General features: G+C 35.2%; 1 protein-coding gene across 2 annotated transcripts in view; it reads left to right on the top strand.

Annotated features, from left to right (window-relative positions):
* Positions 1 to 2,130: 2,130 nt before the first annotated feature.
* Positions 2,131 to 23,250, top strand: part of ly75 (lymphocyte antigen 75) — a 34,001-nt gene continuing 12,881 nt past the window's right edge. Inside the window, exons 1-18 of one of the 2 annotated variants that reach the window (XM_084395021.1) lie at positions 2,131 to 2,435; positions 6,375 to 6,743; positions 9,233 to 9,406; positions 10,021 to 10,179; positions 10,761 to 10,877; positions 12,513 to 12,647; positions 12,731 to 12,928; positions 13,026 to 13,183; positions 13,281 to 13,388; positions 13,584 to 13,672; positions 13,989 to 14,158; positions 17,623 to 17,831; positions 17,923 to 18,065; positions 18,155 to 18,236; positions 18,383 to 18,454; positions 21,145 to 21,268; positions 21,552 to 21,587; positions 21,669 to 21,838. In XM_084395021.1, coding sequence (XP_084251147.1) covers positions 2,342 to 2,435; positions 6,375 to 6,743; positions 9,233 to 9,406; positions 10,021 to 10,179; positions 10,761 to 10,877; positions 12,513 to 12,647; positions 12,731 to 12,928; positions 13,026 to 13,183; positions 13,281 to 13,388; positions 13,584 to 13,672; positions 13,989 to 14,158; positions 17,623 to 17,831; positions 17,923 to 18,065; positions 18,155 to 18,236; positions 18,383 to 18,454; positions 21,145 to 21,268; positions 21,552 to 21,587; positions 21,669 to 21,838 — 2,607 coding nt within the window. In that variant the 5' untranslated portion in view covers positions 2,131 to 2,341. Of the gene's footprint in view, positions 2,436 to 6,374; positions 6,744 to 9,232; positions 9,407 to 10,020; positions 10,180 to 10,760; positions 10,878 to 12,512; positions 12,648 to 12,727; positions 12,929 to 13,025; positions 13,184 to 13,280; positions 13,389 to 13,583; positions 13,673 to 13,988; positions 14,159 to 17,622; positions 17,832 to 17,922; positions 18,066 to 18,154; positions 18,237 to 18,382; positions 18,455 to 21,144; positions 21,269 to 21,551; positions 21,588 to 21,668; positions 21,839 to 23,250 lie in introns of both variants that reach the window. The other variant, XM_084395020.1, reaches the window with a different exon arrangement.

Genomic DNA, 23,250 nt, shown 5'->3' with positions numbered 1-23,250 from the left:
CTCTTACTCATTTGTGGATGTTAACTGAATCTGTAAGTCAGCTACACTGTTTACTTCTGAATATTATATTTTATTCTGGTGCGCTTAACGTTATCGCTACAGTGTAATAGTAGCCTATGCTATTCACCAACTAAACATATTCTGTTCAATGCGTTCAAAGTCTCTTGGCCATCATTTGTAGTAGCCTATTCACAAACTGTTTGCTCAAGCGTAGCGTTTTCTAAAAGTTCACTGTGTAGCCTGCTCCCTCAACCATGTAGTTCAATTTTCCATATTTATCAGTATTTGCTTTCTACCATGCACAGATAAAAATGTCACTGAACTTTTGCTGTGTCATTGTAACAATGAGCACTAAAAACACACAGAACCAACAATTACTAAAAACACAGGCAAAAACTGATTTTGCACAGGCACTTTGCACTAGTACAATGAATCTACAAACACAATTCATTTGAATTACAACAGCAAAGAGCAACAAATTCATTATATTAATCACAGGTTAATGAAAAAGATAGTTCATCATGCTGTATGTAAAACCAATTAACCAAAATAAGCAGTTGATATTGGAGTTTCTGTGTCATCTATGTAGTAACATTGTTCTTATGAGGAATTTGCTCCCAACATGAAACAAAACACAATAAAGTCTAACAATCTCATAAACAATGATACAATACTGTACAAAACAATTTACAATATAACTCAACCCGACCTGCTGAGTCTTTAGCCATTTTTTAAGAAACGGCTGAAGACACATCTTTTACGGCAACACAACCCATTAATACTAACACTGACTATATATATATATATATATATAAACCTTGCTACATGTACTGCGCTGGACTAACTGGGACTGGTCACAGCACTTGCATATTTTGTTAGTTTTATTGCTTCTATTGCTCTCCTCATTTGTAAGTCGCTTTGGATAAAAGCGTCTGCTACATGATAAAATGTAGCCTACATGTACTATAACCATACTAAAAAACACAACAAACACATGCACACACCCAAATGTTGGGTTTTCATGTTTTATGGAGACTATAGACATAATGATTTTTATACTGTACAAACTATTATATTCTCTAACCCTAAAACCTAATAAACCTATCTGAACTAATAAGGACCAGGAAAATGTCCTCACTAGTCAGTTGTCATAATATTTCACTAGGATATTTGGCTCTCACAAGCAGTGTTGGGTAAAGTTACTTTTTAAAATGTGTTACAATATTGCGTTACTGCTAAAAAAGTAACTAATTGCATTACTTAGTTACTTTTTATGGAAAGTAATGTGTTACGTTACTTTTGCATTACTTTTCCTCATGCTGGGCTTGCTTGTTTGTTTTTTAATAGGCTAACAAAAGAAGTTCTATTTTAGGCAAATGTAAAAGGCCCTTTTACCCCAAAAGGGAAATTAATAACCTGGCTGTACAGCTCAAACAAACCTTTCAGCATTGAAAGTTCAACAGTCATACTTAAAAAATAATAATAATAATAATAATAATAATTTTTGTTTATTGGTATGTTTGAATTGGATAAAGTGTATTTGTGTAATTTAACATATTTAGTTATTGCATGTTTGCACATTCTGAGTATGCATTCTACTGTTTTTATTCATTTTGATAAATACAGAATTTTTGTGTGCAAGTGAGATGAGTAAACGCCTGCTCACATTTAGTTTAGAACTACAATAACCATCATGTTCACACAGCGCACACAACGCCTCTGAAGTTCCTCCAGATTTCTCTTAACATGGGGACTGGAGAGGTGTCAGTAAAATCCATGGGAAAACATTTAAAAGTAATGCGTTACTTTACAAATTACTTGCAAAAGTAATCTGATTACGTAACTAGCGTTACTTGTAATGCGTTACCCCCGACACACACACTATTGTAATTATCATAATATTTAAAACTGAATGTTTATATTGAATATTAAAACACATTGGGCTGATTAAATAGTCAAATACACGACTATTAATTATTTTAAACCTTTACTGACCCACCAAGCTATAAAAGACAGCTTTAATAATCAATGCTGCTATAATATACAAAGAGGTTGATGAGACACACGAAGCACGATCAATAAGCAGAAGCAGCAGCACTTTATATTTGGGCGTGGCGTTTGCAACATGACGTAGTCTACTTGACAGCTGACACACACCACAGCGGCCCGTTTGGTTCGCAATAAACAGAAACAGAAAATGTTTCAGGAGTGTCGAGGCAACATCATCAAGGGGGATTTTCTGCCGCTTAAAGCTTGAGAGCACAAACCCGGGCTTTCCAAGCATATGTAGTCTGGAGAAACGTGTGACTGCAGTCAGGAGGGGTTGTTTACATTTCACATCATGGATTGGAGCACACACAAGTTGTTTTACACTATTATATTCCTACTTTCAGGAGAAAACGTAGCTCCAAGTTACGCATCAGCTGTAAACAGCGGTAAGTCTGCCTTTCTGTTCTGTATGATACATCCTTTGTAATATCATACTCACTGCTATTGATACAATTATTATTATTGAACCATTTTGAAATTTAAAACACGAAAAGCCTAAAATGACCGAAGCCCCGCCTGTCTGACGGTGAGGTCCTGTTACCTCGAGGGAGTTAAGCAGGTTGTTTCATTTGGTTATATAAATTATGCGTTCTGAAGTATTTAATACACTCATAAGTGGGCCATTTGTTAATTCAATGGCATGTGTGAGTTCGTGGGTCTGGTGTGTCGGTCACATGCTGCCTGTTTAGAGGGTCATGACTAATTTTTGGAAATCAATACTCAGTTTTTTAACAGCACTGACATATTAAGCCACTCCATTGCCTCATGGACGGCTCATATCAGCCCTCTGAAAAACACCTCCTCATATTTCTGTTAGATGTGTGTGTGTGTGTGTGTGTGTGCGTGAGAGAGAAAGCCTTCAAATGATTACGTCCATATCCTTTTTATATACCAACTCCGCTATATTTACTGTATTATTTATATTTATGTATACTTGTCATTATATACCCTAGATGTAGGCCTGTATGTATTTATAAATATAATTGATTAAACATTCTAATTAATTACATATTTGAAATACAATATGTATGTAAACATCAAAATGTATTGATATATTGAATAACTATATTTATATATTTATAAAATATTTATTTGAGTTAGCGGGGGAGGAAGTGAGACAAAGAACCATTTGAACTTCCATGACACTTTTATGACCTTTAAACTGATTTCCTTCGAGCCTTCAGGTTTGCCTTGTATTTTAAGGATTTACTATATTATTTATAGTATGTTCATAGACATAATTCAAACTTAGAATTAAAAAAGTTTATAGTATTATAATAAATATCAACAATCAAATATGATTACAGTACATATCAATACGCATTTATATATATTATATTTTATTAACATTTTCATAGTTTATTCAAGTTAATTATATAACTATAATAATTTGTATGTATTATTAAATAAAATATAAATTGTATTATGTAATATAAGAATTGAGAATACGATTATGTTAACATATTAAAATACGTACTTAAATATTGAATATATGGTAACACTTTACAATAATGTTATGGTGGTATTTGGCATATTTGTTTTTGCAGTAGTTTTTGGGGGGTTCTTTTTCCTGTAAAGATATCGAGATATATATCGTATATCGAGATATAGCAAAATATATCGAGATATATTTTTTGCTCCATATCGCCCAGCCCTAAGCGACCCTATTACATTTTTTACAAAAAATACACATTATTTTATTATTATTTTTCTTGTTATATTGTTTATAATTAATTGATTGAGGAATACTAAGAAGGTTGATGTCTAACTTTAAAAAATGAATGAGAAGAAGGATAGTGAATGACGTCCCGGGCCACTAAAGACCCAAGGTATGCATTTATGGGTTAATTAACACATATCTATTTGTATAGATGTGCAGAATGTCTAGAGTCGGTTGCAATCTTTGTTTATACAGCAGTGTGTTATTGTTGAAGCAGCCTTGGAGCACCTTTAAATAAACACTGGGTTATTAATTGGTATTTCTCTCTTGCCAAAGTTAAGTTATTTTCCACAACATCTGATAAAATGTCATGGTTGTGTCATAATGGTGTCTGCACTCTGCTTTGCACTTGGCTGTTTGGAACAACAGGCAGAAAACAAAGGGCTTTTGAGTCATGGAGTGCTCTGTTGAGGGTGGCGCGTCACTGTAGGCCCAACCAAACAAACACTACATCGACAGTTCCCTGAAGAACACGACTGCAAATCTTTGTTTGATCGTTTATTTAACCAGCTTATTTACATATTTAACCGACATACAAAAGCATATGTGTGGACATGCTAGAAATGAATAATCTATTCGGTAACACTTTACAATAAGGTTTCATTTGTTAACATTATCTAATGTATTAACTAACATGAACTAACAATGAGCAATACATTTGTTACAGTATTTATAAATCTTTGTTAATATTAGTTAATAAAAATACAATCATTCATTGTTTGTTCATGTTAGTTCAAAGAGCATTAATTGTTAACAAAAACAACATTTGATTTCCATAATGTATTAGTAAATGCTCAAATTAACATTAACTAAGATTAATAAATGTTTTTGAAGTATTGTTCATTCATAGTTCATGTTAACTAAAGTAGTTAGTTAACTAATTTATTGAAGTGCAAAGAGGTAGGCAGTTCATGTGGGAACAAGTGCTTCTGCGACATTTTTAAATAATATATTTTTTTATTCTTTTTTTATAATTAAAACTAACATCATAAACATCATGATATTTTTTTACTTTGAGCAATTCTGGAGCTATAATTGACTCTAGGAGCATATAAAACAAAACAGCTCCTTGGAAAAAATGAAATTATATATTGTAGTAGTTATAAACAAAGGTTTATTTTTAGTTCAGATTAACATTTGAGGCAATTGTATTCATAATGTCAAAATTAAACCGACGTAATGTTACTTGAGGGCATTATAGCCTACTATTCCTGCCAAACTTCCATGGTTGCAGTTAGTGTTACTACAGTAAATCCATGGTGAATATTGCAGATCTGTGGACACTGGATAGTTCATTCATGGCACAATGTTTCTTCCTGGTTTCCACGTCAGCGCTGTTTGATCCGTTAATAACGGAGAAATGTGAATGTTTCTCACTAGATCTCGCAGCGATGTTATTACTTCTGTGGCGAATTCAAATGCTTTCTTTACTGGATCATTAGCGCTGTGTAGTAATAGTGTCGCATGATCACGATCGGCTCGCGCTGCACTGGTCCAAACTGATAAACGTTCCTTCAACCACACAATAACGAGCAGTTTCGTTCCGCTTGCATTACGTTTGCCATTTGATGTTGGGCAATGTTGTGGTCGCGCCGGTGTCTCTTACATTATGAGCGCGCTTGCATTTGAAATAACACAATTTTTATAAATATAAACAATATCGATATACGATATGTCAAAATCCATATCGTGTTTAAAAAATATCTCGATATATTTTAAATATCGAGATATCGCCCACCCCTAGGGTCGCTAACGACCCGAGGTGTGTGACAGAACAGTGTAAGTATTTTTTTTTCTGCACAATAATAATTGAATCTTTGATGAGTGAATAATTGCAATTCACCTTTACTTTCAATGATGAAGTGACATTTCACTTATAGCCTAGTTAATGCAGGCAGAAAACAAAAGAATAGGAAGTATCATCAGCAAAACTTGAAATGGCTCAGCGATTTACTGCAGAGCAACACTGAACGTAATCAAATATTAGTGTCACTGTCACTTGATGGTGAATATGGTGAGGAAGCTGTCAGAGATCAAAATATTGGTTTTGAAGAAGTTAAAAATGATAGTTTTGAGAATATGCTTGAGATCTCGAATATGAGCCAGATGCTGAATGTACTGGGAAATGAGCTCTGACAAGGACAGTTATGATGTTGTAAAACATCTGCTCAAACTGAACCCTTCCAAGCTCCAAAAGTTAACAAAATATGGGAGAATAGATAACCTTATTTTATTCCTCTGTTATTGTTACTCTGATATCAGGAGAGTTTTATATTATCGGTACAGGTAGAGATCCATCCGTGTCAAATATAGATCCGGGTTGCTTAAGACCCGAACATATAATAATGATTGGCAAAACATTCATGCATTTAAGGGTAAAAAAATGTGCTTTCCTCACGTATTCACCAAAACTTCTCTATGGCGTCTGTAAAAAGGGCATCTAAGGACACTTGGATCTTAATTATCTTTGCTGATTTAGCTAAAACTGATTAAAAGCACATGTTACAGTGTTTGGTTTTTGCACGTTAGATTTCAGAGTCGATTTCTCTCCACTGTCATCTTCTCTCAGATAATCATCAAACAACAAACTGTTTTATTTCCGCAGGAGATGACACGTTTACTATCCAGCACAATGAGAATGGGAAATGCCTCCTGGTCCAGAATGAAGCCTTGAAGTTGGGAGATTGTTCGTTAGTCCCGGCCGCGTCGTGGAAGTGGGGTTCGGCCCACAGGCTGTTCCACGTGGAATCGTCTAAGTGTCTGGGTCTGGAGGTGCGCTCCAAAACCGTGACCCTGTCCAGCTGCGACTCCACGGAGATTCTGCTGTGGAAGTGCTCGGGGGACATCGTCTACACAGAATACCAAATGAAACTCAGCACCGGGCCTGACGACTCCGTTACCGCCAAGAGGGACGGACAGGACACTTGGAAAAGAGGAGGGAGCTCGGAAAACATCTGTCAGCGGGTGTATCGAAGTATGACACTACCGCTTTTTTATATACCTACACTACATGTCAATAGTTTTTGAAAAAAGTCTCTTATGCTCACCGAGGCTGAATAAAAAAAAAATAAAAAATACAGTAACACTGTGAAATGTATTACAATTTAAAAGAACTGGTTTTCATTTTCTATTTCAATATATTTTAATATATAATTAATTCCTGTGATGGCAAAGCTGAATTTTCAGCATCACTCCAGTCTTCAGTGTCACATGATCCTTCAGAAATTGTTCTAATATGCGGATTAAGTGCTCAGTTTTTCTGAATTATTAATGGTGCTAAATTATTAATAATGGTTCTTATTATTATCCATGTCGTTTTTGCTGCTGGAAAACGCGATGAATTTTTCTTCGATGAATAGAAGAAGATAAAAATTGAATCCGCATATTAGAATGATTTCTGAAGGATCATGTGACACTGAAGACTGGAGTAATGATGCTGAGAATTCAGCTTTGCCCTCACAAGAATAATATAAAATCTATTTAAATAGAAAATAGTATAATATTTCACAGTGTCACTGATTTCTGATCAAATAAATCCTGCATTGGTGAGCATTAGAGACTTAGGCTATTTCAAAAACAGTAAAATACTGTAGTCTGTAATGGGTCATGCTCTGAACCGGTAGCTGAATGGTTGTAGGTTCAAAGCCCAGAAAAGGTGATGCATGAACCATTGTGCCTTTGAAAAAGGTTGTCCAGGGTGATTGACCTTATAAATCACTTTAGATAAAGGTGTCTGCTAAATGATGCACAAAAGCACTTGATCTTGATTATCTTGCAAGCTCTAATCTGATTGGCTGACTCCACAACTTATTGAAATGAGGCCACACGGTTATTTATTTATTTACTTTATCAGTTTGCCTGAAAACAAAGTCGTGGTTACGAAATGAGGTTGACACAATGAGTAAGACTATACTTTTTTTTAATCATTTTATTTTATTCAAAGGGGATTTCCTGTCGCTACATTGATAGATACATAGGTACATTTAGAGACAATTCTGCGTTTGTGTTAATGTGGTTTACTGTGTGTTGTGCTGTTGGGGTGGGCTGATGCGGTTTAACGGTTGTTCAGATCATCCAGTTCATCTGCTTTCCGTTGCTCTGCCCTGCAAAAATAGTTTTAGGTTTTGCTCTGGATGTTTGTTTACTGGTTTAACCAGCGTTGAGTCATGTGACTGTAGCAATACAGGAATGGAGTTTTACGGGAAACTCCACCTGCTCCACTCGCCTCATATCTGGCAGTATACAAATTAACGACTCGTCTGAATTTACTTTCTGTTTTTCTTTTGACTAACTTTTGTTGCTCTGTGCCCAGCGAATCTGCACATTCTCAGATAGTATGCATTTTGAAACAAAAACGTTTGAGAATTTGGTGTCACAGCTGCAGAATGTGGTTGTTAGGTCTGCTGAAAACGTTTCTATTTTTATCTTTTAAATGTGTTCCTGTTTTTAAATAAATTATGCACTACCGTTCAAAAGTTTTTTTCACTACAATTTAAGTCTCTTATGCTCACCAAGGCTGCATTTATTTGATAGAAAATACAGAAAAAACTGTAATATTGTAAATATTACAATTTAAAATGTATCTATTTCTGTGATCAAAGCTGAATTTTCAGCATCATTACTCCAGTCTTCAATGTCACATGATCCTTCAGAAATCATTTTAATATGCTGATTTAGTGCTTTTGTTATTATTATCAGTGTTACGCAGCTGCTTAATATTTTTGTGGAATTTTCATTTTCAGGATTTCAGCATTTATTTGAAACAAATCTTAAGTAACATTATAAACATCTTTACTGTCACTTTTGATCAATTTAATACATTCTTGCTGAATAAAACTAAATCTTACTGATCCAAAATTTTTTTTAATGGTGGGTTTATTTAACTTTATATAATATATAAATTAATCTATTTATAATCTAATTTATATCAAATTAAAGTAGTAAATTAATAAAATAATTATATATATATATATATATATATATATATATATAGTTGTCATTATTATTCTTATTACTTTTTTATAAAAGTTAATTTTTCTTTAATTTAAAAAAACCAATATATTATTTTAATTGTATACTTTTTATTTTTATGTAATTTTATAAAATAAAAAAATACCTCAAACTAGATTTTTAAACTATTTAAATTTGTCTGTATTTTGGATGCTTTTAACTTGTTACTCACTGACTGCTTGGATGTTATATATTAATTCTGTTATATATTTTTGTGCAGTCGTGGTCTTTACTGTATTTTTTCAGCCGTAGTCTGTTTGCTTCACTAAATTTACCCCATGTTTCTACCCTGAGGAACATTTCCTTATTATGTATGAGTCATTTATTCTTTTAAGGATGCAACCGAGGGGACATTTTTGTCAGATTTAGCTGACTTCTGGGGACAATTTGTTGAGCGAAGCATAACTACATAAACCCACAAACAGTATAAATTCCTGTTCCTCTGTTTCTTAGGAATGCACACAAGCGGGGGGAATTCTAACGGGGCACCCTGTGAGTTCCCCTTTCTCTACAATGGGACCTGGCACCACAGCTGCCTGCCTGGCACTGGCGACAGAACGCTGGACTGGTGCTCTACTACAGCAAACTATGATCTGGATGAGAAGTGGGGAACTTGTCTGAAATACGGTAAAGTTTACATCCACCCCAGCTTCTGGGTGTTTTCCAGAGAGCAGTCACATTAAACATGTGACTCATTTTACAAAACAATGTGACATTAAACTACTGACTATTGGATACTTTTATTTATTAATTCCAACGCAGTTCCAACTGATGTAAACATTGGTATAATAAAGGGATACACTTTTTGTAATTGGAAGCTGTTTTTCATTTATTAATTTCTTAGCCAAACTCCAACCAATGTGTGGAGATAAACAAACAAATGCATTTACATAAATGAACTAATTTGGGTAACTGTTTCTCCCACAAACACCATGCTGACCTACTTAATGTGGTTTTAGGTGAACTCATGCTGGTTTAAGCTGCAGTTTTCAGCAGGGAAAAGACATTGACTTGCACTGTTCTGTTCTTGCAAAGCCACTTTAACTATAACTCATGTTTGTTGCATTCCTTTATTATGGCTTCCAATAATTTCTGAAAAAAATATGGAAAAGATTGCAGAGTTGTCCAACGCTTCAAAAGTCAGAGACAGATGAAAGAATCACATATGTGAGACAGACAGATGGAGATCTGTACAGTGAAAGAATTTGAACTAACCCCCCCACCTGTTTTCTTTTATGTAGTTGAAGGATGTTCTACTTTATGGGAAGAAGGCCCAGTGAAAGGACGCTGCTATCAGGTGGTGTCCACAGCGGTGGTGTCCTGGCACGAGGCGCGGGATGCCTGTCGGAGTCAAGATGGTGATCTGCTCAGTGTGTCTAGCCCTCAAGAGCTTGAGTTCTGTAAGACTCAAATCTCATTTTCACTTGCTTTCATGTTTTTTTTTTACCCAGCTCTATCTCTGAACCTCCTATCTGCAGCTATAGTGTTCTGTTAAATATATTTATAGTACATTACTTTATATAGTACAACCACCCAGAACACCCAAGCAACTGCATGGAAACCATCCAGAAACCATAGCAACACTGTAGCAACCACCTATAAAACCCTAGAAGCCCCATAGCAACACCCTAGCAACCAACCAGAACACCTTATCAACAGTATAGCAGCCAAATAGAACACCCTAGCAACTGGCTAGCAACACCCTAGCAACCACCTAGAATATTTTAGCAACCGCATAGCAACACCCTAGCAATCACCTGGATTACCCTTGCACCTTCATAGCAACACCCTAGCAACCACCCATAACATCCTAGCAACAAATTCAAACTTTCTGGTCAGGCTTTCTCAAGTCAACAAAGTTTGTCTTGACAAACTTTTTTTAACTAGTTAGTTTTGCAATTCCATTTGGTGATGCAAAACACTGATCTCAAAGTTTGTATCCATACTTTATTTATTGTTCATTCTCTATCTTTCCCTGCAGTTAAAGATCGCAAAGACTTGCCAAGCAAGCTGTGGATTGGCTTGAACCATCTGGACTGGATGCAGGGTTGGCAGTGGTCAGACGGATCAGCTTTATCTTATTCCCCTTGGGAAACAGGTGATTTCAAGCACACCGTATATAATAACTAATATTATTGTAAATCATTGCTTTTTATTCTATGTTTTAAAGAGATATATCAACCAAAAAATAAAATGATGTCATCATTTACTCAACCCCTGTGTTGTTCTGGCAAACTTCTAGGAGAGGTTAAATGTCTGACATACAGTATATAGTACATCTAACATTTTTCTTTTGAAAGAACAAGGATTTCCCTTTTACAACCTGCTGTGCCACCTTCTGTTGGGTCCTATAGTACATCTACATTACATTTACAGTGTGTCTGTTATTCAGTTTCACAGTGATTTAGGTTTAGCAGATCACGAAGTATCTGTTCTCCATCTTATCTTAACACGAGTCTGCTGTTCACACTGACAATGACACTTCTATCAGTGTTAATGTGGCAGTGTGTGTATGGGCATACAATGAGATTTGTTTTGCTGAATAACAAACTAATGAGTTGAATGGCGTCTTTATGCAGTAAACACACAACAGAATCGGTCTCTGTCTCTGAGGACAGTGATGACAGCATTGTCTCTGACTGACGGTCAACCGTGATGATGTGGGCGTTCTGTCTCTCCTCGCCCCATGTGTGTGTTGTCAATGTAATGAACTGTGCCTATAAACACATTTTGAGGGCCAATTATTTGCATACATTGTTGGAGATGTTACTTCAATAATGCAATCTTAATCTAGATAACTAGATTTGAATGGCATTAATAGTTGCTTTATTTTATGTTAATTGTCACTTTACTGATTAATTAATTTCTTTTTTTTTACTATATCAACAATAAAATGATAGACACCAAATTGTCATTTCAGTTCTCAATGCAGTTTAGACCTTTTTAGACTTGTATTGTTATATTATTATATGCAAGCATTATTCTTTCAGATTAAAAAAATTCTAAAAAGCTAGAATTCTATGGTTTTGAGAAAATTTTTACTTTTAAATGTATTGACAAAATATCATATGCTATGGCCATCTTGTAAAATAACAACTTTAATACAGTCACGTCTGAAAGTTAAAGGTTTGTTTTTACGGATATCATGAATAATTTTTTCATAAATACTATTGTTTTTTGGAGAATTGCACCATGTGATATTTTACATCCTGAACTAACCTTACCCTGTCATAAAAAGATCAGATAATTAAAGAGACTTTTAAGATCATTTAATTTAAGAAAATATTAAAATACATTTTAATTGAGACATCATAACTATTATAGAAGTGGTGTATTTAAGGCATTGTATGAATGAATTGCATTTAAATTGATTTTTGGATGAAAATAATTCTGAAAAAACTGCATTTATGATTTATTGTAAAGTATAATAATTGATTATATATTTGGCTAATTTACAGTATTGTTTATTATTGTGCACTGCCCCTGCTAAATAAATAAATAAATAAAACGTCATTGACACTTTTAATAAAAAAAATGAAAAATTTTTTTTGGGGGATATTACATTTAGGCATAATACTAAATAGTACTTTTTCTCCATAAAATAAACATATTATATATATTTATATTTATATTTATATTTATTAACATATATATTTATTTTATATGAATACAAATATTTTATGTTTGCTTGAAGTGTTACATTTTTGTTTGTCATTTGGCATATGTTTGTTAGGGATCCCAATAAGATCACTTTTGTCGGACGAGGACTGTGGGGTTCTGAAGGAGCCGCTGGATTTTGGCGCAGAGACGTGTGAAAATCGGCTTCCATTCATCTGCATGAAGTATAACAATAACAATACGAGTACAGGTCAGAGACTGTTCTCTCGTACTGTTTTCCTTCTTTTCTTTCTCTCTTTCTCTGCACAGTCTCCCTTTCTCTCGTTTCAGCAGACAGGGAGGTCTATAAGCCCACGATGTGTAAAGATGGTTGGATTGGGTGGAAAGGATTCTGTTATAAACTCCACAGTGCAACAGAGTCAAGACTGTCCCAGCATGAAGCTCAGGACATGTGTAAGATGGAGAATTCTCAGCTTGTCAGCATGCACAGTTTAGAGGAAATAGAAATGCTACACACAAACTTTCACGCAGGTAAACACGTCTCACTACACACAGGTATCAACAACATGTTAAAAATTATATCTTAAAAGTTATATCTGTTCAATTTGCATTATAAACTGTGTGACAGATCTGAAGACCGATGTATGGATTGGTCTTTTGGGTAATGGAAGCACCTCAGTCTTCGAATGGGTTGATAAAGTTCCAGTGTCTTTCACATACTGGGCCAGAGCTCAACCTCCACCACTTCTACCAAATACCATCAACTGCGTGTCCTATGCAGGAGAGGTGTGTGTGTGTGTGTGTTTCATCCAGTCAGATTTTAATTAAGCAGTATTACATGAACAAGAGCGCTGTTCTCTGATTTCTCTATGCATGTTTGCAGCATCACACATGGTCTGTGTCTGACTGTGAAAAGCCAAAGGCTTACATGTGTAAGGTAAAGGGGGTTGTGAACGAGACCGTCCCAGAGGAAGGCTGCCCTCCAGACGGGGTGAGTGACCATTACTGAGTGACACATGACGGAGAGGGCCACTATTGAACAATTCTCTGAAACTCGAGGGGAAATACATCAATAATGTTTGTGATTCATGTTGTTGTTATTGCCGTCCATTTAGATTCCACATGTGAATCTGATTTAGATATACAGTATAAGCAGACAACTGTTGTTTTTTATTCTACTCTCTAGAACTGGAAGAGACATGGTAATGCTTGCTATAAAGTAGACACTGAGGTTATGCTCTTCAAAAACAGCTGCCACATCACCATTAATAACAGGTAACAGTTGAGTAATTTGTAGGGCTGTCAAATCGATTAATCGCTATTATATATATAATTTACAAACTTTTATCTTAGATGCGATTAATCGTGTGTATGTTCTAAAGGTTCTTGTTGATAGATAGTTGCTTTCTTCTCTAAGTGAAAGAAAAATCATATTCTGGTCTCTAGATATGATTGATTAACACTTTTGTTCAAATCTCTAACCCCCAAGTGTGATCACTAATAATAGTGAAACTTTGATTACATAATAGGAGAACTCATGCTTATTTTTCTAATTTTCTAGTAACATGAAGATGTATAATCCTCTATCTAGATTTGAACAGGCCTTCATTAACAGTCTTCTGAAAGAGTATATCGGCTCTGGGGTTTCGTATTTCTGGACGGGGCTTCAGGACACTAAAGGGTCCAGGGAGTACCAGTGGATCAGTCAGGATGGGAGAGCAGATCGGGTCACCTACACCAATTGGAAATGGCTAGAACCAGGTAATGCGTATTATGGATTCGGCTGTGACTGTTCAATGTCCTAATACATTTTTTCAGCTTTTGTATTATCTTATTACTGTGCATTAGGACTATCATTGGATAATTTTTTTACTCGCGTTTAATCGCACACTTATCGTGAAATTAAGCATACACCATTTATCTTATTTAACATGTTAATTATGTATATCCAGCAAAGTAAACCAGCAGATTGAAGGGTGACTCTCACAAAACTGTATTTTCTGCAAGCTTTTCTCAAGGTAAATTTAGGCTACGTTTACACGGAAACGATCTGAAGAGAAAACGCAAAAGTGATCACTTTTTATTCTGCGTTTAGACGAGCGTTATGGGGGGGAAATCTGCGTGCATATGGTGACGCAAAAGTGTGTGAAATTCAATGTAGTATGCACTCCAGGCGGCTAGGTGGCAATGTGAAGCACTGATCGGTGCCTTCACTGTCTAGCAGACTTTTGCGTTTTTACCGTTTAGACGGAAACGCGACGGTGGAGCGTTTTTAAGATTTCCACTCTGGAGGGTGGTTTCACTTTTTTGCGTTTTTAAGCCCCAAAAACGCCGTCGCCGTCTAAACGAAAGGCACATCTGATAAAATATTTTTACGTTTTCACCCGCGAGCGTTCTCAGATGTAGGGATGTCCTTAGATGTCTTTCCAAAAAAGGACACATTGAGACTCTAAAAGGACACCAAACAACCAGTCCTTATAATTCATAAATGTATGCACACTGAAGCACCTATTAAAAAATAATTAACTTTGTATAGTTTGTGTACAGTGCAACAACAAAGAGCTTGTTCACATTTTAGACAAGTCAAATAACCGAACCCACAGAGATGCCGAAAAACAAAACCTAAACCAACAGCCTTGACGTATAACTATTACAGTACACGGATCCATTCAGAATTACTAACCACAGCAAAATACACATGACAGATCAAAACATTATCCTGAAATGTGTGGAAACAATGTGAATTTAGTGAAATGTGTCTGTGCATAAATACAATGTGCATGCTGGCATTAATAAATGCATCCATTAACGTGTTATCGTTGACAGTTGCCCTACTGTGCTTAATGTGTTATTGTTGACGTGTTATCGTTGATCGTTGCCCTACTGTGCATCTTATTTTTCATTGGGGGTATATAATCAATAGAGTTGCTAATGGGTAAATTTGCGGAAGGAGGTTAAAGAGGTTAGTTCACCCAAAAATAAAAATTCTGTCAACATTTACTCACCCTGCCTCATTTCGTTCCAAACCCGTAAGACCTTCGTTCATCTTCGGAACACAAATGAAGATCTTTTTTGATGAAATCTGAGAGCTTTCTGTCCCTCTATTAACACAGTCTATCCAACTGACACTTTGACGCTTCAAAAAGTTCATAAAGAGATCGTAAAACTAATCCATATGAATGAGCGGTTTAATCCAAAATTTTCTGAAGAGACACGATCACTTTATATGATAAACAGATTGAATTTAGGCTTTTATTCTCATTAACATTCATCAACTCACACATCAGTTGTGGTAAACGGAAGCTCAAGAATGTTCGCTTGACGTGCGAGAACCAATGAGGTTCGTTCTCGTGTTACGCAGCAGTTTGAACTTCAGCACGAGGTTTGTTCTAGCACATCAAGTAGGTTTAGTTGAGCTTCTGTTTATGTTCGCTGATCAAGGTTTGTATGTGATTAAAAGCCTAAATTCAATCTGTTCATATAAAGCAATCGACTCGCTTCAGAAAATTTGGATTAAACCGCTCAATTCATATGGATTAGTTTTACGATCTCTTTATGAACTTTTTGAAGCGTCAAAGTGTCAGTTGCGTAGCTGTCAATGGAGGGACCGAAATCTCTCATATTTCATCAAAACAATCTACGTTTGTGTTCTGAAGATGAACGAAAGTCTGATGGGTTTGGAACGACATGAGGGTGAGTAAATGATCACAGATTTAAAAAATTTGGCTGAACTATCCCTTTAAGCTGGGGAATCTTGGAAACTTGGAAAGTTGGAAACTTAACAAGAATTTACAGGAATTAATTGGAAATGTGGGGGTAATTTATACAAACTGTATCATATACAAACATTAATATAAACATTTTGTTTGGCCATAAGAAAAAAAAGAAGACATTTTTGACTTAAATTAAAATTAAAAATTAAAATTAAAATTTGTGAGTAGACCTTTAATTGATTCTTTCAAAGAACAATGAAAAAGCATGAATGTTGAATAAAGTAATAATAAAATAAACATATTCTCTATGATCGCAAAAAAGGCAAGCATTTTCTCTCAAGCTTCTCAAGCCTCTGGTTTCTACATTTTTCCTCTCAATCCTCAATAGCCCTGCAGTAAGTAGTGTGCTGTATGCGTGTGATTGAGAAATGTACAGGGTAGAAATTCAACGGAATTTGCATTAAATCTGGTAAGATGTTTTTTTGGTGACCTATTATGCCCTTTTTCACATGATGTAAAATAAATCTCTGATGTCCTCGGAATGTGTCTGAAGTTTCAGCTCAAAATACCACCCAGATGTTTTATTATAGCTTGTCAAAGTTGCCCCTTTTTGGGTGTGAGGGAAAACCCTCAGTTTTTTTGTGTGTGTCCCTTTAAATGCAAACGAGCTGCTGCTCCGCCTCCGTTCAGAAGACTGCCGATTCTTTACACGAGCTTCGGATACTGGAACAACATAACAGCCGAATTTCTCTCAGGAAAAATGTCAATAATACCCAGTAGCGAGTGCAGCCTTACATGTTTGAACCGGAGTCAGACACAAATGGAGAGACTCAGGAAGAGGTTGCAACTTTTAGACTGTACATGGACGTTTCTGAATGGTACATTTAAGTAACTTAGTTGTTGTGGAGTTACGTTGATTCATCTCATCGACTAGCCTGTAACCGTCATGTTAATATATAAACTGTTGTATAGGTGCTTGTGTGTGAACTGTATTAGGATGCCCACAGAGCCAGAAAATATATGCTGCATAGAGATAGAGCAGGACAGGTATCGTTCGGACAGCTGTTTCTCACTCAGGGCGGGGTCTAGTGCAGATCGTCATCAGTTGTGGGCGGGATTTCCCTACTCTTACTAAAGAGAAGGGGGACATTTGAAACACCTTGTTCTGAGAGATTGATAATGATATATGGGGATTATAAAAAAGTATTGGGTGGATTTTTACCATTATAGGCTGGTTGTTTACACACACTGTGGACACACATCTGTCTTCAAATACCTTATAAAAGTGAATTTTGCATAATAGGTCCCTTAAGTTCCGTGTTAACCTTTAATTTGAAAAAAAATCTGTTTATTCCCATTAATTCCCATATATTCCCATTAATTCCCATGGAAATTTTGCCCTAATAATCAATATATATTTTTGGGGAACACAATATCCTACCTTTTTAAATATCATAAATTAAATAATTCAAAAGATTTTGCATTGAGTTTGAATGTGAATATGTGTTCCAGTTTCCGCTGGTGGCTGTGTGGTGATGTCTACTGGGAATCCTTTGGGCCAGTGGGCTGTTAAAAACTGCTCTCATTTCAAAGCTGGTAATATCTGTAAGAAACCCATAAAATCCATGGTCCAACCCACCCCAGATCCAATTGTGCCCAACCCCAATGCTTCCTGCGCACCAGGATGGGTCTCAAGGGAAGGCCTAAACTACTGTTACAAGGTGTGTCAAGGTGGTATTCATCAAGACAATGAAGACATTTTATCGTTAGATCTAACTGACATCTTTTTGAATGTGTTTTCCGGGTCTGCAGGTGTTTCACGAGGAGCGTTTGAGCCGGAAGCGCTCGTGGGAAGAGGCGGAGCGTTTCTGTGAGGCGCTGGGAGGTCATCTGCCCAGCCTCGCTGAGACGAAAGATATGCAAGCGTTACATTTCATCCTGAGAGACTCTATCAGGTACAGATCGCACAGTTTTTTTCCCTATAACTTTACATTCATAAAGAAATGTATTGATTTTTATTTGTACTCTTTGTTTCCCTTTACAGTGATAATCGTTTTTTTTGGGTGGGACTAAATCGTCGAAATCCAAATAACGACAACAACTGGGAGTGGAGTGATGGGCGTCCGGTGAGTCATTGACATGTGATGTTTCCAGAACAAAATAGAGACATAATTAAGTTGTGATCAGAGCCATCATTTGCTTCTTTATTAATTTGTGTACTAAAGCTAATGTGTGAAATGTGTGGGTGTTGTAATTTGGGTCTTGGTAACAGGTCTCCATGATGATCTTTCCTGACGAGTTCAACGAAGATGATGCCTATAACAGGGATTGTGTTGCCTTTAAGGTGGGTAAACAAAACCCCCGAAACATTACCCTAGCATTGCATGACCTCTCATTACATCATAATCGTGCATTATAATGCAATATTAGCTCTTTTTTTTTTTAAACTACACAAAAAAAGGCTATTTTGGCCTCATAATTTCCATACTAATAAAATACATAATTAAAATCTTTACTTACTTGACCATTAGAGCTATTTGGGTGGCTGTACTCTTTGATATTTCAAATCAATATTACAATGTCTTAATAAATTAAATATGATAGTTTTAATTTTATTTGACAATATGCACGCATCAACAGTAAAGTCAGATGCAGATTCATTTTTATAGATTCATTACACTAAAGTAACAATATACAGTAAGGTTTCATTAGGTAACATATTAGTTAACTGCATTAGTTAACATGAACTAACAATGAAAAATACTTCTGAAGAATTCATTAATCTTAGTCAAGGTTAGTATCATTGTCAAAATGTACTAATACAACCCCATTTCCAGAAAATGTTGGGACATTTTGTAAAATGCGATAAAATCAAGATTCAGTGAAAACTTTGAAAATCTTTTCTTTGTACTTTTGTCAGTTAAATAAAGGTTAGAAAGAATTAACAAATCACAGACCAACTTTAGTGTATTTTGTGAATATAAACAAATTTTGATTTTGATGGCCGCAACACACCACCTACTGTGTCACATCACCTTTCCTTAAATTACACTATTTAAATGTTTGGGAATTGAGGATACTAATTGTTGCAATTGGCATTGTTTTGCTTCCCATGAAAGTCATTCCAAGTCATCTCGATGGCAGTATATGTCTCTGTACAATCCCAATACATCTCAATGTATTGGAGATGTAATGGTACCTTCACACATAAGCAAGTCACCCATACCGTTTGCACTGATGCACCCCCATACCATGACAGATGTTTGCTTTTGCACCTGTCGCTGATGAAAGTCTGGTTGGTCCCTTTAGTATTTGGGACTGAGAACTACGTCAGTTTTTCCCCAAAACAAGCTAAAACCTGGACTCATCTGACCACAGCACAGATTTCCACTGTCTTTTAGACATTCTGAGATGAGCTCGGGCCCAGAGAACTCGCTGGCATCTCTGCATAGAGATGATGTAGCTATTTTATAGATTTCTCTTGCATAACAGAGATTCAAGTTGCATTTCGTGATGCAGCGGCAGACTGTGTTAAGTGACAACGGTTTTCCAAAGTACTCCTAAGCCCATGTGGCTATTTTTTAACACCATAACATGATGGTTTCTCAGGCAGTGCCATCTGAGGACTCGAAGGTCACACACATTCAACAGAGATTTACTGCCTTGCCTTACACAGACTGAGATTCCCTAGATTCCCTGAATCTTTTCACAGAATTATGTATGCTAGATGGTGAAAGACCTAAATACTGTGCATTTTTGCATATAGAGTAGAAATGTGTTTTTTGAATTGTTTGACAATTCTCTCATGATATTTGGCACAAATTGGTGAGCCATGACCCAGCTATGCTGGCAAAGACAGAGTTTTTGGTGGATGTTCCTTTTATACCATTATACTCTCACCCATTACCAGTTCACCTGCTAATTGTGGACTGTTTCAAAACTTGGATATTCTGTAAGCAGTCTTTTCACTTTTATTTTGCCTCTGTCCCAACCTTTTTGGAGTGTGTTACAGCCATCAAAATCAAGATTTGTTTATATTTGCAAAACACAATTAATTTGGCTTGTGAAAACATTTAAATATTTTTCTTTGTACTCTTGTCAGTTAAATAAATGTTAAAGAGAATGAACAAATTCTTTATTTTATTCCGTCTTACAAAACTTTTCTGGAATTGGGGTTGTACATCAATAAAATCAAAAGTTGTATATTAATATTATTTAATAGACCTGAGCTAGCATGAACTAACAATGAACACTTGTATTTTTATTAAATGTATTGCCCATTGTTAATGTTTGTTAACTTACTGTACATTAACTAATGTGACCTTATTGTAAAGTGTTACCAATAACGCAATAAATGTTATCTAAACAACCTACAATGTTACATTAAACACTGATGTGCATAACTGATCACAAAAAGTACTAAGAAACATAGCTATTTATATAAAATATAGTAAAAGCTAATGCATCACACAAACATTTACTTAGAAAACAACAATATTTTAATGTAAAAGCTAAAATAGTGCTTAAGGTTTTCTAATTTATGGTTATTAACAGGTTTTTACTGTAGTATTTTATTCTTTTTTCGTTAAAATTACATTATAATGTAACTTATGTAATTCAAACATGACATGAAAACAATGTTATAGTTAATGAATATGTGAGTTTGATGTTTTAGTTTCATTGGGATGTGTAAATGTTGAGGACGGGGCAGTAATTGACACAAAACAGCCTTTCAGCGTTGGCAAACAACAGCCAATCAATAATCAGAAACCTAGAATAGTCACAGCATGACCTACATATGGCCTCCGCCTTCTATTTGGAAGTAGAGAGAGATGGGAGATAAATCAGATCGATGGATTGTCATCAAACAAGATTAAAATACTCAAAAACATATCAGAGTTATCAAACTGCCAATAATAATAAGAGCAAGAAAAACCTGGACAGTAGATGTTACACTGTAGAAATCTTGAAATTTTGAATTAAGACAGCTTGTGATAATTATTACTATTCCGTGTTTTTGTGTTTTATCTTCAGTCTTCGAAAGGAACCTACAGGCCGTTTCTCTTCCTCCTGTATCATAATGTTCTTCCACGGTCTTTTTATCCCAGCACATTTCACTGTGACGCCAAACTGGAATGGGTGTGTCAGATTCCACGAGGTAAACAATACCCAACACTTCCTGGCAAAGTGTAGATTATAGTTTTAGTTAAAACTGCTAACATAGATTCTATATTTTCTTTGCAATTTTTTTTTGTTTAATTTGCAATTAAATGAGTTTGAAAAGTTCAGTCTCCTTCATTGTAATACTGTAAAAGTGTGACAAGTGCGCTCAGAATTTATATGTTCTAAGGAAAAAGTAACTGCATACAGGTTTGGAACAGTGTTAATATGTTTTTAACAAAAGCATTTTGTGATTTCATGGTGTTTGCATAATTCTTTAGGTCAAACACCTAAAACTCCAGAGTGGTACAACCCAGGTAGAGCATTCATTTCAAATTCCTTTATGTCTTTTTTTTGTGTGTGGAAATCAGTGACATATTTTGTTTCACTACTAACAGATGGGCACCATAACACATCAGTGTTTATAGACGACCAGGAGTTCTGGTTTGTAACAGAGCCAAAGCTGTCGTTTGATGAGGCCGTGTTGTACTGCGGCAGCAACAACAGCAAACTCGCCACACCCGCCAGCCCTAATGCTGCCCGCCACCTTCAGGAACATCTTTTTCAGGTACAGTACCAGAGAGGGCAGACGTTTGAATTACAGGGCAGTTCAGGGGTGGACTGAGCCCTTAATTAAAGCTTTACCTTCAGAAGAATGTCAAAACAAAGCCTTTGTGAGGTCTTAAAAAGTAGTAACACAATTAAACCATAAAAATGCTGTTTATGCGTAACAGAGCCAAAGTTCATGCATAGACAGACCACAAAACATTATTGAAAAAAAAAAAGTATTTACTTTTAATCTGTTGTTGTTATTTAAAAAGTAATTTATATAGATATTTTAAAAATGAACAAAGCATTTTGTATTATTATTTTAGAAAGTTATTCAATAAATACACTGCAGTTCAAATGTTTGTGGTAGGTAAGATTTAATGGTTTTTTTAAGTCTCTAATGTTCACCAAGGCTGCATTTATGTGATCGAAAATACAGTAAAAACAGCAATATTGTGAAATATTATAACAATTTAAAATAATTGTTTTCTATTTTAATATATTTTAAAATGCATATTTGAAAAGCTGAAATATTAGCTTAATTACTCCAGTCTTCAGTGTCATGTGATCAGAAATCACTCTAATATGCTGATCTGCTGCTCAAGAAACATGTATTATAATCACAGTTGAAAATGGTTATGCAGATTTTTTTTTTTTTTTGTGGAAACTGATTAAATTTTTCATGATTCTTTGATGAATAGAAAGTTCAAACAGCATTTATTTGAATTCGAAATCTTTTGTAACATTGTAAGTGTCTTTACCGCTACTTTTGATCAATTTAATGCATCCTTGCTGAATAAAAGTACTAATTTGTTTTAAAAATGTACTGACCCCAAACTTTTGAATAGTAGTGTACTGAACCAAATATGAAGCAAGCTGCCTGGAACCAACTGTCTTTTATTTATTAAATATATAGCATTGAAATAATAAGTCAATATTTGAGGTATAATATACAAGATTGAGATAATCAAGTCAAGTCAGAGTCAATACAGATTGTTTCAAAGCAGGGATGAACAGGAAAATAAGGATCAATGATGCAAACAAAGTTCAATTCTGCTGTAAAGCAGCTCTAAAAAGACAATAGTGTCATTATTCGGCTCAAGTCAGTTCAATGTTTACTCGGTTCAATAAAAGTGTAAAGTTCATCAATTATGGAATTAGTTGTAAGCAGCTCTACAGAAGACAATAGTGTTGTTATACACTTTGAGTCAGTTCAATGTTAATTCAATTCAGTTCAATAACCGTGTCAATGTTGCAAAAATTAGTCGAAACGAAGTCGATTCAGCTATAAAGCAGCTCTGCAGACAAAAGTGGTGTCATCGTTAAGCTCAATTCAGTTCAAGTTTTGTTCTCATCCAATAGTGTCAGATCAATAATATTACTGAATATTAAAATGATTAGTTAATCACAAATTTGCAAAACTAAAACTGA

The sequence above is a fragment of the Rutilus rutilus genome (genome assembly GCF_951802725.1).
Source record: "Rutilus rutilus genome assembly, chromosome: 22".
Classification (NCBI taxonomy): domain Eukaryota; kingdom Metazoa; phylum Chordata; class Actinopteri; order Cypriniformes; family Leuciscidae; genus Rutilus; species Rutilus rutilus.
This window is presented reverse-complemented; position numbering and strand designations above follow the sequence as displayed.